The following is an 11,964-nucleotide window of genomic DNA, read 5'->3' on the forward strand; positions in this document are numbered from 1 at the left end:
CTCCCCCACCCGCCCAGTGGCAGTTGCGTCCGTTGGGGCTTCTGGGGCAGCCCACAGGGTTCCGAGCATGTGCTGGCAGTTGCTCTTTGGAGCACCCACTTCACTTCTCCCATGTAGTTCCTGAGTGCAGGACTCTCCTGAAGAAGGGGCTTCTAAAAGACCAGCCCATGCATCTTGTTCAGACCAGGCTGCTCCATCTCCGCTAAGCCCAGGGATCCACTTCTGTGTCTTTCTGGGATAATTGTCTTTAGTGGCAGCCTGGGCCTCGGGGAAGGAAGGGCATGAGGAATGGCCCTGGCTGGGATGTCAGGGGCCCAGGACAACTCCTGTCTCTACCAGGAAATTGCCCCCTCTTTTCAGAGGCTGCCTTGTCCTAGGTATCTGATGTCCTGCCCTTGGCAGTTTTCAACTCCAGATGTAGGTCTGACTCCTATTAGGCTACCATTTCTTTGTGGGAAGACAGTTATGAAATTGCAGCATTCCTAATTCTCTTAATGTGAATTGTCAGAGCCCCTTCAGACCAGTGGCTGGGGCCAGGCATGAGAGGCAGGTGGTAAGGGCAAGAGGAGCAGCCCCTGTGCACTTGGGGAGGCTGGAAGGGTTGGCGAAAGGAGCTGAAAACACCCCAGATTTCCCAAATGGGCTTGAAGAGATCCCAGCCCTGAGACACCTCCCACTCAAGCCAGAGATGAGCTTTTCCCAAAATCCAAGTCTATGAGGCTCTCACTCAATGTGGGCTCCTGATGCTGAGGGGACATCCTGACACCCCTGTGTTCTCTTCTGCAGAACCTCGTCGCGACATTTCTCAGAAGCCATGACATGTCCCTGCAGCTGGAGGCCTTTCAAGGGTGGCCCAGGAGGCCTCAAGGGCCCGGTGTGGCCTGCAAAGGAAGGTAAGTAGGTGGCAGGGCAGAGTCTGTGCCTCAAAAGCCAACACTCCAGTTTCTTGACTTCCTCCCTTCTCCATTTCCTGAACCTGGATGGGTGCTGCCAGGGATGGTGGGAGGGATGAGACGGAGGACTCCATTCATTTGTTAGGAGATCCAGAGTTCAGCCTCTCCAGAGCCTTGGCTGCCCCCTTCCTCACTCCCAAGTGCTGCTCGTGCATATTTACTCATTGCTCCCTTTTCCTGAGATGGTGCGTATTCTCCTTTAAGAAGTGTAAACCAGACGAGTCTCTTCGGTGATAGCTCAAGGCATAGTCAGCTGCCCACTACTGAGCCTCCTCCCTTCCTTCAGCCTCTGCCCTCTCCCAGCTCACTCTGGCCTTTCTTATCCTAGGTAGGCTCCTGTCCTTTGTCTCTATTTTTGCCTTTGATCACAACTTCTCTCCTGTTGTCCCTTTGGAATGGCAGCATCATTCTGCAGCTTCTCGGTCAGCATGGGTTACGGGTTTGTGCCAACAGAGATGCATGCTGTCCCCAGAGTGGCTGGATGGGCCTTGGACAATCACTCATGTACCCAAATGTGTTCTCCAGATAATCTTTCCTCTGTGTATATGATGAGAGAACGTTTAGGGAGCACTGTTCTGCTTCTCACCCATTCTCTCTGTTTTCCTCTCCATCATCTGGGATGTCTTTCTCTGTGTGCCATTCTGCCTCTAATTATTCTCTTTTTCTTTGTTTACAGAGAACAGCTGTTCTCACGGAAGGATCCAAAGGGTTCAAAGGCGAAGGGTGCCATCTGCTTCCCCACTGATTCAGAAGATAAACAGGAGAAGTGTCCTGTTTCACCCATATTGCTGGTCCTGATTTTTCAATAGTGTCCCTACCCTGAAGCTCTTCCATTGGTCATCATGGAGTTAGCTAACAGCCCAGGGAACTGGTCTCTTTTCCTTTTTCCCTTACCACCTGGAACTCAACTGGAAAGGGCAATCAGCTGGCTCTATATCAGACGCCACCACCTGGTCTTTGAAGTTTCTGTCCTACCAGTGCCGCAGCTCCCTCTCCCACTTCTGAACTACCTCCAAGAGAGACCATCCTCAGCAGCCTAGTATGTTATGCTAGTCCTGGAATGCTGTATTCTGGATGTCTACTCAAGGCCAAACCCCAATATTGCCTTTTGTTTCCCTATTCAAGGCCAAGGCTAGGCTCTCTTCATTGTCTCCATTTCTCTTTCTCCAGAGCTCCTATAGGGCAAGACACTGTTTCTCATATATTTCTGGATCCTTGGAGCTTAGCTCGGAGCTTGGCATACATGCCCAGCATGAACTTTTCTGAATAAAATAATTTCAAATGCTGTATACAGGATACTGTTTGGTTTTTGTTTTTTGTTTTTTTTCTGAAATTAGAACTAAAAGCAGCTGAAAGCAAGCTTGGGGGCCATCCTGGCATGCTCAGGGAGAAAAATGAGGGGGATGAGGGCCATGAGACAGGCATGCGTGTGTTCAGAAGGGGATTTAAGGACCAGTGTGCCTACTGGGGCAGAGTTAAGACTCAGCACACACAAGGCTGATCTTGAGGGCACTTCATGAATTTCAGATTCAGGGACTATTATAGACCTTGAAGCAACCTATCATGAGTGGTAGTTGTTGCAACAACACTGGAAAAAGAGAAATTTCATCATACTGTGATCAAAGAGGAATTTCATTCTCTGCCTAGGTAAGACTCTAGGAATTGTTGTGGGAATAGAACTGAGATTTGAAATATTTATCCACCTACTGTCTCTATTCACCTTTAGGCTATACTATTCCATTTCCATTTTGTTCACAGAGATATATGGGCCAGGTTTCTAGTTACAGATTCAAAAGCTAATATCTTAAAATCTCTTTCTGAATCTCCAACTGACAAGTTTCCTGGTAAGATTAAAAATGTGAGTGAATTAGCTTCTGCAGTCAAAAATTCTGTGTGTCTGTATCCTGGTGCAGGGACATGCACACAAGTGTGTGGTTTAAGCTTGTATGTGCCAGTGTGCTGGATTCAATGCACTCTACACAACTGTGGCCACAATGTTGCTACTCTGTTGCCTCTCCCACTAGAGATTCTTTACAATGGTGATGGCTAAACAGAGTATGATGTTGAAAAAGATGTCAACATCAAGACCAGGGAGAGACAAAAACAACATAGAGATCAATGAGCAGTAACTGACATGGAGGGCCACTGAGGCCTGTGGAGTCTGTGTCTTCCATATCTCCGTATCTTCCCTGTTGTATCCCTCTTCCCTATTCTCACTGTCAGTGTTTGGACTGAGACTAACAGCTCTTCTGTAGCCTTCTAAACCTACTCCCCATCACTCTCCACACTTTCCCCAGATTGCCCTTTCTCAAACTTGCATATGACGAAATGCCTTACAAGCTGCAAGCTGCCTGGGACTCTCCACTGCTCCTGCTCACTGCCATGCCAGTCCTTGTTTTGTCTCCTAATTATCCTTCAGGTCCAGCTCAAGTCTTCCCTTTCTTGTAGGAATGATTAGCGTTATGTGTCATTTGGGCTAGACTATAGTACCTAGTTATTCAGTTGAACGTGGATCTACATGTTGCCAAGAGGGTATTTTGCAGATGTGTTTATATACTAAGTTGAACTTTGATAAAGATTATGTGGGATAATCTGGGAGGACTTAATCCAATTGAGACAGAGTAGAGATGGGGCTTCCTTCAGCTCATCACCACTAGAGCATTCTCCCATGCATTCCCACTGATCGCAAAACCCACCTCACTACCTCACTGCTAAGAATTCCAGGAACTGGCCTTAGGAGATAACCAAGGTTGTGGAGTGTCCCACCTTTGGAAAGAATGCTGAACAATTGATTTACAGCCTTGTTGCTGCTGGCAAGACCACCAGGTTGCCCAATATTTAAGGTAACCATAATAACCAGATAATGCCAACTTGCATACCCCACCCCCCGCCCCCCACCGGCTTTGCCCAGTCCAACCTACACACCCTACCCCTGATGTCAGTTCCCATGCTTGCTTAAAAAGAAAGTCCAACTGGCACTTTTCAGAGAGTTGGGGGAATTTCTCTCCCTCTCTCTTTGCTGCCCTCGTTATGTCTGGGCATAAGCTCTAATAAAGTAAAAAAACAAATAGTCATTTAGGAGTTATATATGCCAAGTGCTTCATAAATCCAGATGATGCCTTTTTCAATTTTGCAAATGACAGCATATCAATTAGGTTTTCCAGAAAATACAGAACCAGTAAGGTATATAAATGATAGATAGGTAGATGGATAAATTGATAGATAGATAGATAGATAGATAGATAGATAGATAGATAGATGATAGGTAGAAGATAGACGGGGTTTTATTTCAAATAATTGGCTTACACAGTTGTGGGATTTGGCTAGGTAAATCTTAAAATTGTGGGACACGCCGACAGGCTAAAAACTCTAGACAGGAGCTGATGCTGGAGAATTGGGGTAGAATTTCTCTTTCTTCAAAAAAAACCTCATTTTGCTCTTAAGGCCATTCAACTGAATGTGTTACTAACCAGGGGTTCTTGGACTCTCAATGCAATATGACACTCTCTACATCATACCCTCTAAATTAATATTTGCAGTGATGGCAGAGCACGCATGGATTTTGTGGGTCTTAGTCTACAAAGTCAGTGGTATCAGAAGTATCAGGTGATTTTCTTTCCACTTCCCTCTGAGCATCTCTGCACTAGAAAGGCAGGACATATTGTCTCAGTCACAACAGGAGTTGTCCCCTTCTCAGAGGTGTGCAAGGATTTCTGGATCTCAAGGAGCCCTAAAATATTGGAAGGACCCCTCAGGCCATTTGTCTCAGGAGACTGGCATAGTTTCTCCAATGCTTATATTCCAACACACATGGCCCCATGGTGCCTTGGATGCAGAAGTGCTGCTGACTTTCTGTCATGTCTGGGGCTGTCCCTGTGGCCTGGGGTCCAGACTCCCTGGTGAACCACACAGCTTGCCCTCTCTGTGGGCTCCTCACCTCTACAAACACCAGCTGGCTCCACCTTGCATGTAGGGTCCACCGACATTTTCTGCTTAATTGTCTAGGTGGAGTTTCTTTCTCCTTTAAACCAGTTAAGACAATCCTTCTCTTTCCTTTTTTGGAACAAGGAAGCATCATCCCTTTTAGAAGTTTAAGCTTAAGCTTTTACAAAAGTCAAAAGAGCTACTGATTTTAAGTAGGTCACTGCAACAATCCCTGCAGCAAGAAACCCCAAAGCACCTGAAAGATCAAGCACAAATTGCTTAATAAACTGTGGCCATATACATGATTATTCATCCATCTTCCCACTAAAACATCCCTAAGACATTTTAGAAAATAGCTATAAAGATGGTAGTGAGATCAAGTGAACTTTTCTCTCCACGTATTTGCCCATATTTTATACATGTTTTATAATAAACAGATACTGTTTTGGTAATGTGAGAAACTATCATAAGAAGAATGCAGTCAGAGGTCAAAAGCAAGTGGTAGAGTCCAAAGACTCTACAAATTCTAGCTTTGCTACTTACTTGCTTGATGACTTCTCAACCTCAGTTTGCTGAACTATAAAAGTGAGATAATACCAAACTTTTGTTTTTTGAATCAAATGAGCCAATGTGTATCAAGTTCTTGGTGTAGCCCAGTACCTAGTATATCTTTAGTACATAGTCACAGCTCTTATCCCTGCTGGACTGTGAGTTCGAGGGCAGGACTGGGTCTCTTTTCTCCTTTATCTTCATCATGGAAGATAGTCAAAAGTTATTCATTAAATGAATGAACAAATGAAAAATTTATTTAATCCCAGATCTGTTATTCCAAAAGTTAGATTATTTCTCGATACTGAACATATTCACCTAAAGTCCCTTTTGGGGTCTGCATGTGTATATGTTTTTTAAACAGACTGGCTTTTTTGTGTGTGACAAAATGCCTGGAGAGCCTTTGACCCACAGAAGATGTTTCATGCCACCTGTCATAAGCCCAAATGTATCAGTCCATTCTCACACTGCTAATAAGACGTACCCGAGACTGGACAATTTATAAAGAGAAGAGTTTTAATTGACTCACAGTTCAGCATGGCTGAGAGGCCTCGGGAAACTTAAAATCATGGTGGAAGGGGAAGCAAATATGTTCTCCTTCACATGGTGTCAGGAGAGAAAAGAAATGAGAGCATGAGTGCCGACAGAAGTGACAAGACCCTCATAAAACCATCAGATCTCATGAAAACTCACTCACTATCAGGAGAACGGCATCAGGGGAACCTCACTCACGATTCAATTACTTCCCACCAGGTTCCTCCCAGGACACGTGGGGACAATGGGATTACAATTCAAGATGAGATGTGGGTGGGGACACAAAACCAAATCATATCACCAACCGCACACATGTTCCACTTTTGCCCTTAAGCTTTTATGACTTTCTAATTATCTCAGCACACATATCATACCTCTGTTTATAACTCTGACTCCATGGCAAGGTTACTCCCATATTAACCATGGCTTTTCTGCTTGAGATTTGATGTCAGTATTGACGAGGGAATGAGAGATCACAATCAAAAGATTGAAAAGTGACCAAAACCGAAAACACACCACCACCCAGTGTTCCCAAGTCCCACCTGGATGGTCCATTCAGCCTGGAAAAAGCATATGCTCTGCTCTAAATTTTTTGAAAATGTGTATTATTTACCTATTGCTGCATAAGAAATTAGTACAAATGTAGCAGCTTAAGAAGATAGATATTTAATACCTCACCGTTACTGCGGAGCAGGAATCTGGGCATGACTTATCTGGGTCCTCTGGCTCAGGGTCTCTGGTGCCACAGTGAAGGTGTTGGCAGGGCTGGAGTACCTTCTGAGACTCGACTGTGAAAGAATCCACCTTCAAGCTCATGTGTCATGGGCAGGATTCACTTCCTTACCGAGGGCTGTTGGCTGGAGGCCACCTTCAGTTCCTTGTCACATGGGCTTCTCCTTAAAGAGGTTTACTTCCTCAGAGCCTGCTCAGGGAGAGTCAATAGAGTTTGTAAGCAAAATGAGCAAGAGGAAAGTTACAGCCTCATGTAACATTATCCCAAAATTAATATCCCATCATCTGTGCCATATTCTAAGGCTTAGAAACAAATCACAGAACCACTCAAGGGGAGGGGATTACATAAAGGCACGAACACCAGGAAGTAGGGATTCTTGAGAAGGCCACCTACGAGCCTACCAACCACAGAGCCCAAAGGGGATGATTTTAAATTTGTGTTTGGTCAAAACCAGTCCATCATAACTCACACTCTGATCATAGCCAAGTCATAAGGAAGTGACAAGATCAGCCATAAGTAACTCGTCACCACCTTGTGCTGGGAGAATGTTGCTGAGAATACTGTTCTTGTCACTATTCCGTGCTCCTAGATGAGATTCCATGGAACAACCACTTTGAACTTGACTTTGAAGGGAAAAATTCAACTTCCCTTGAGAACTGGAAGTTTTAATTTTTCTCCTAAGATTAATAACCATGATTCCCTTTTAGCCTAGTTAAGCCTGGAGGCTTAACTATTATAACTGTAACTCTTCTATTTTCTATTTCACATTTGTTTTTTGACCCTCGCTCTTCCCTTTCTTGCACATGTGTTATTTTAATTTGTATTTTATAGTCATGTCATTACATATACTCTTATTGGAAGCCACCTAAATGGGGTAGGGTATAAATTAAGGGGGACTGAGGTTGGGTGGGTTTCGACCTCAACATTTAGTGTGGTCAACACAGAGTCTAGAGGTGAATTCCTGAACCTCTGTCTGCACATTGAGTAAAATACCTGAATGTTCTGTACTTTACCTACTCTCATTATAAAGGAGAAGTTACGTTGAAAGTAATTTTTAAAATGTTGTTTAAAATATTTTGAAAAAAAATCATCAAAGTGAATTGTAGGTTAAAACTTACGTTTTTGGTTGGTTTAGTTGAAATTGGGTTTTAGAGAAGAGGCAATAACTAGAGTCTTTATTTGGACATAAAACACTGGCTGGGCGTGGTGGCTCACGCCTGTAATCCCAGCACTTTGGGAGGCTGAGGCGGGCAGATCACGAGGTCAGGAGTTCAAGACCATCCTGGCTAACATGGTGAAACCCCGTCTCTACTAAAAATACAAAAAATTAGCTGGGCATGGTGGCATGCGCCTGTAGTCCCAGCTACTCGGGAGGCTGAGGCAGGAGAATGGCGTGAACCCAGGAGGTGGAGCTTGCAGTGAGCCGAGATCGTGCCACTGCACTCCAGCCTGGGCGACAGAGCGAGACTCCGTTTCAAAAAAAAAAAGCCAGGATCTACCAAATATAGCATTTATTCATCAAAAACGTACTAATGATTTATCAAGGGGCAGACACTAGATTATACAAAGATGAAAGAATGTGCAGCCCCTTATGACTTTTGGAGAGATCATGACAATACATCATGACATTAGGCCGTCGAGTCTTCAGCTGCAGACACAAGGCACGATGGGATCCTAACAACTACTTTCACAGTTTACAAGGAGTTATCAGAGTCGCAGAAGATAAAGATGAGAGATCCTGGTGAATTTCCAGCACAGAGCTCAGGGCATGTACATCTAGTTCCCAGGATTCATAGCCTGAGGGGATCTGTCTGTCCCTCAATTTAGACAGTCACTAATGATTAATTGAAGTTCAGCATTTCTTTCTATTATGAATGAAGGCAATGAGCTGCACTAACGTTAGCATTAGCTCTACTTGTTAGCAATAGATATTTTTATATCACTTTATAGATATCCCAAAATATAGTTTATGTTCATCACTACTTCAAATCATAGTAGTAATTAGACCAACTGCCATATCTTGTTATTTAATCCATTAATAAAAAAGCACATATCTTGTTCTATCATATTTTTAATTATATTTTGATAACTGTATTTGAATATAATTGGGTTTCCTCTATAATCCCGCCTACTTGCTTTTGCGTAGTTAGAAATGTGATGCGGAGAAAGATGCACAGGGTTTGACTGAGAGCACTGATGAGGGAGGGACAAAGTCAGCACAGCCCGTTCTGCAAGCAAGACTCTGCCTTCCTTTCAGAGTTCTGTGGAGGAAAGAGGCAGCTTGGGGAAGTACAGAAGTTTGGAGAGGTTAATTGCTGGTCACTTCTGGGGTTGAATGCAGGTTCTGCTTTATGTCTAGCCCAGGTCTTGACTCAATAACAGGTTGCTTTGTCTCCAAAATTTTTATTTGAAAAACATTTCAAGCCAGGTGCAGGAGTGGGTGCAGTGTCATGTGCAGTGGTGCATGCCTGTAGTCCCAGCTATTTAAGAGACTGAGGCAGGAGGATCTTTTGAGCCCAGGAGTTTGAGGCTGTATTGTGCAATGATTGTACCTGTGAACAGCCGCTGCACTCCAGCCTGGGCAACATAGTGAGACCCTGTCTCAAAATAAAAATTTCAAATTCACAGAAAAGTTACACAAATAGAACAATCAATACTTATACAGACTTCACTGAGATTTATGGACCATTAACAATGTAATTCCTTTGCATGTGCATTCTCTGTCTCCCTCTCTCTCTCAAATCTACTTATAAAGTACATATTCTCATGCCCTTCATGTCCCAATAATGTTACTTTGTCTTTGCAGCTTCTTCACCATATCTGCCTTGAGTCCACTTGGCCCTTTCTCACTTTGCCCTTTATTTCAGGTGATATCCTTCAACACCACAAGCCCCAGATCCATGGCTCACCCACTCCTTGTCTCTTGCACTCTGACCATCATGAAACGCTGCATGTCCCCTCCTCTGCCTCTTCTCTTGCCCTTCCCCACTGCTTAAACCTTTCCATCCTGCCCTCTGGAATTCACAATCCATCATTAGCCATACTCTCTATGTTCTCACTTTCTTCTTAGCATGTTTGCTTTTTCAAATAGGTGCAGAATCCAATCAAGAACCATGTATTGCCTAACTCTTGAGCTTCTGTCAACCAGTAAGTAGTTCTTGAATAAATGGCATTAATTCTTTGAGCCTTAGTTTCACAGTTCTTAAGATGGAAATTAATGACAATAAAGACTGCTATGCATGGTTGTTAACAAAAGACACATGAAAGTCCTTCAGATGTTGAGAAGTAAGTACAAGTAGTTATTATTCTAATTTTTATTTAGAGAGCTGAAGATAAGGTTCAAGTTTCATTCATCTTTTTATCTTCAGTACGTAGTATGGTGCCTGGAGTCCAGGCTGACCTCAGTGTTGTGACTGATTAGACTCAGGCATGCATGAACGTAATAGCAAGACCATTTCCCAGAACAACTCGATGATTGGAACTCACTTTCTTCAGTAATGTGGACACTGCAACATTTATATAATCACAAACCAAAGAGCTCAACTAAGTAGTTTATTTCATTTAGAATTTTCATTCAATAAATTTTTTTCTAAATTTTTTTGCTTTCACTGTGGCATCAGAATTGACTCTAGAGAGTAAACAAATGACGTTTTATTTCTATAACTTTTTCAAAGAAACAAACCTAAATCAGATTTCTGATTAATGATTTAAATATAGTGAATTTATTATTCGGTCTCCCTGCATTCCATTTTTATCTGTAAAAATATCCGTCATTACATAAAATACCTAGAAGTTTTATGACATTTGCCCTATCTATTTATAGTTGTCAATTCAGAACAACATTTCATTCTAGTTTAGATGGTTTTCCTGGTGTACCTCATATTTGGATGGATATAGCCACCATGTCTGATGTTGGAATCCTAATAGTCTAATATTTTGCTAAAAGGGGAAGAGAGAGGGAAGGAAACTAACATTTATGTAGGACCTTTACTATGTCATCCTCTTTATATAAATTATCAACTTCATGCATTGAAAAGATCTGGTGCAGTCTATATTATTGCCCAAGGAGGAAAGTGAGGCTCGGAGACTGGGACATTAACCGAAGATCCTGTGGCTAAGAAGCTCTGCTGATTTCCACAGCTCACACTTTCCACTCTTTCATACTCTTCACGCCATTTATGACACTACCTTCTAGGAAGTGACCAGAGGTGTCGGTTTCCCAGATTCTCTGTCAGGCTGAGCAAATCGTGTTTTGTACTCTTTCCCACCAAGCCACTCTGCACTAATTACATTTACTCATGCTATAGTAAGTGTTGATTCAGATAACACCTTTGCTGTAATCCAATAATATCCATTGCATGGGTTTTAGCCTCATTTTTGTCTCAGTTCATTTTATTGTACAGAATTATGACCCCAGGAAAACTAGTGGTCTCCAGAGGGAAGATTATTAAACTAAAATTAGCAGACATGAGAAACTTCTTAAATATCGTCAGCATTTGTGATTTAAAATTGTCATGTTTATTCAATATTGGAAAATGTACAAGGTGATCTTGGCTATACATTGTGACTTTTCGCCTCATCTATACCAAATAAACTATATTGTATGGTAACATTTTAATTTCATATAATTAAACAGTATTAATTTTATAAAAGCAAAAATGTTTTTAAACCTGCATTAATCATCCTTTTAGAAGAAAACAAACAATGTTTCTCCCTCATTATGTTGTTACCTACTAATTAATGGGATGAATCAAATGTTCCTGTTTCTTTAGATTTGCATGAGCTTAAAATACCTTTTCATCTACATTGGGTAGAATGTCAGAACTAGCTTTTGGATTATTTTAAAGCTTGGTAAGATCACAAGGCTTCCCTGAAAATATGTCCTATCTTGACAATGCATTAAACCTTAAGAAAAGTTTAATTAACAAATGTCAGAATGTGTTCCTTCTTAAAAAATGTGACATATTAACAATTCCTTCCTATCTCCTGAGTCTAACAATATCCTAACCCTAAAGAAAAAAAAGAGACATTTTATATCTCAACATAGCTTTTGCTAACTAAAATTTGATGCTTTAAAATTAAAGTACATATAAACTAATATAAAACAAATGTTTTAAGCATTGAATTGTTTCAGTTCTCTTTTAGATATATATTCTCATTAATTTACAAACTATTAGTTTACCTAGTTTTATATCAATAGACACTAATTTTAATCGTAGATTTACATAGACCAGTTGCGGCTACAAAGCTAGTTTAAGACGTTGTTTAATA

General features: G+C 42.0%; 1 protein-coding gene and 1 long non-coding RNA gene across 4 annotated transcripts in view; one reads left to right on the forward strand and one right to left on the reverse strand.

Moving 5' to 3' along the window:
- The window catches only part of LOC107968435 (uncharacterized), a 65,060-nt gene extending 57,803 nt beyond the window's left edge, over positions 1–7,257 (reverse strand). For both annotated transcript variants that reach the window (XR_008539413.1, XR_001709622.2), the window contains exons 1-2: positions 7,163–7,257; positions 6,639–6,882 (exon numbers count right to left, since the gene is read on the reverse strand). This is a non-coding gene — a long non-coding RNA (uncharacterized LOC107968435). The remainder of the gene's footprint in view (positions 1–6,638; positions 6,883–7,162) is intronic.
- On the forward strand, positions 54–2,242 carry SPATA8 (spermatogenesis associated 8). 2 transcript variants are annotated; one of them, XM_016927488.2, is made up of 3 exons: positions 54–417; positions 787–893; positions 1,630–2,242. In XM_016927488.2, the coding sequence occupies exons 1-3, from the start codon at positions 289–291 to the stop codon at positions 1,760–1,762; spliced, it is 369 nt and encodes a 122-aa protein (XP_016782977.2). In that variant the 5' UTR covers positions 54–288; the 3' UTR covers positions 1,763–2,242. The 2 variants fall into 2 exon arrangements, with proteins under 2 accessions (XP_016782977.2, XP_001135799.1); XM_001135799.5 differs by having other exon boundaries at positions 89–377.
- Positions 7,258–11,964: the final 4,707 nt, after the last annotated feature.

This window comes from Pan troglodytes, chromosome 16 (assembly GCF_028858775.2).
Source record: "Pan troglodytes isolate AG18354 chromosome 16, NHGRI_mPanTro3-v2.0_pri, whole genome shotgun sequence".
Lineage (NCBI taxonomy): Eukaryota > Metazoa > Chordata > Mammalia > Primates > Hominidae > Pan > Pan troglodytes.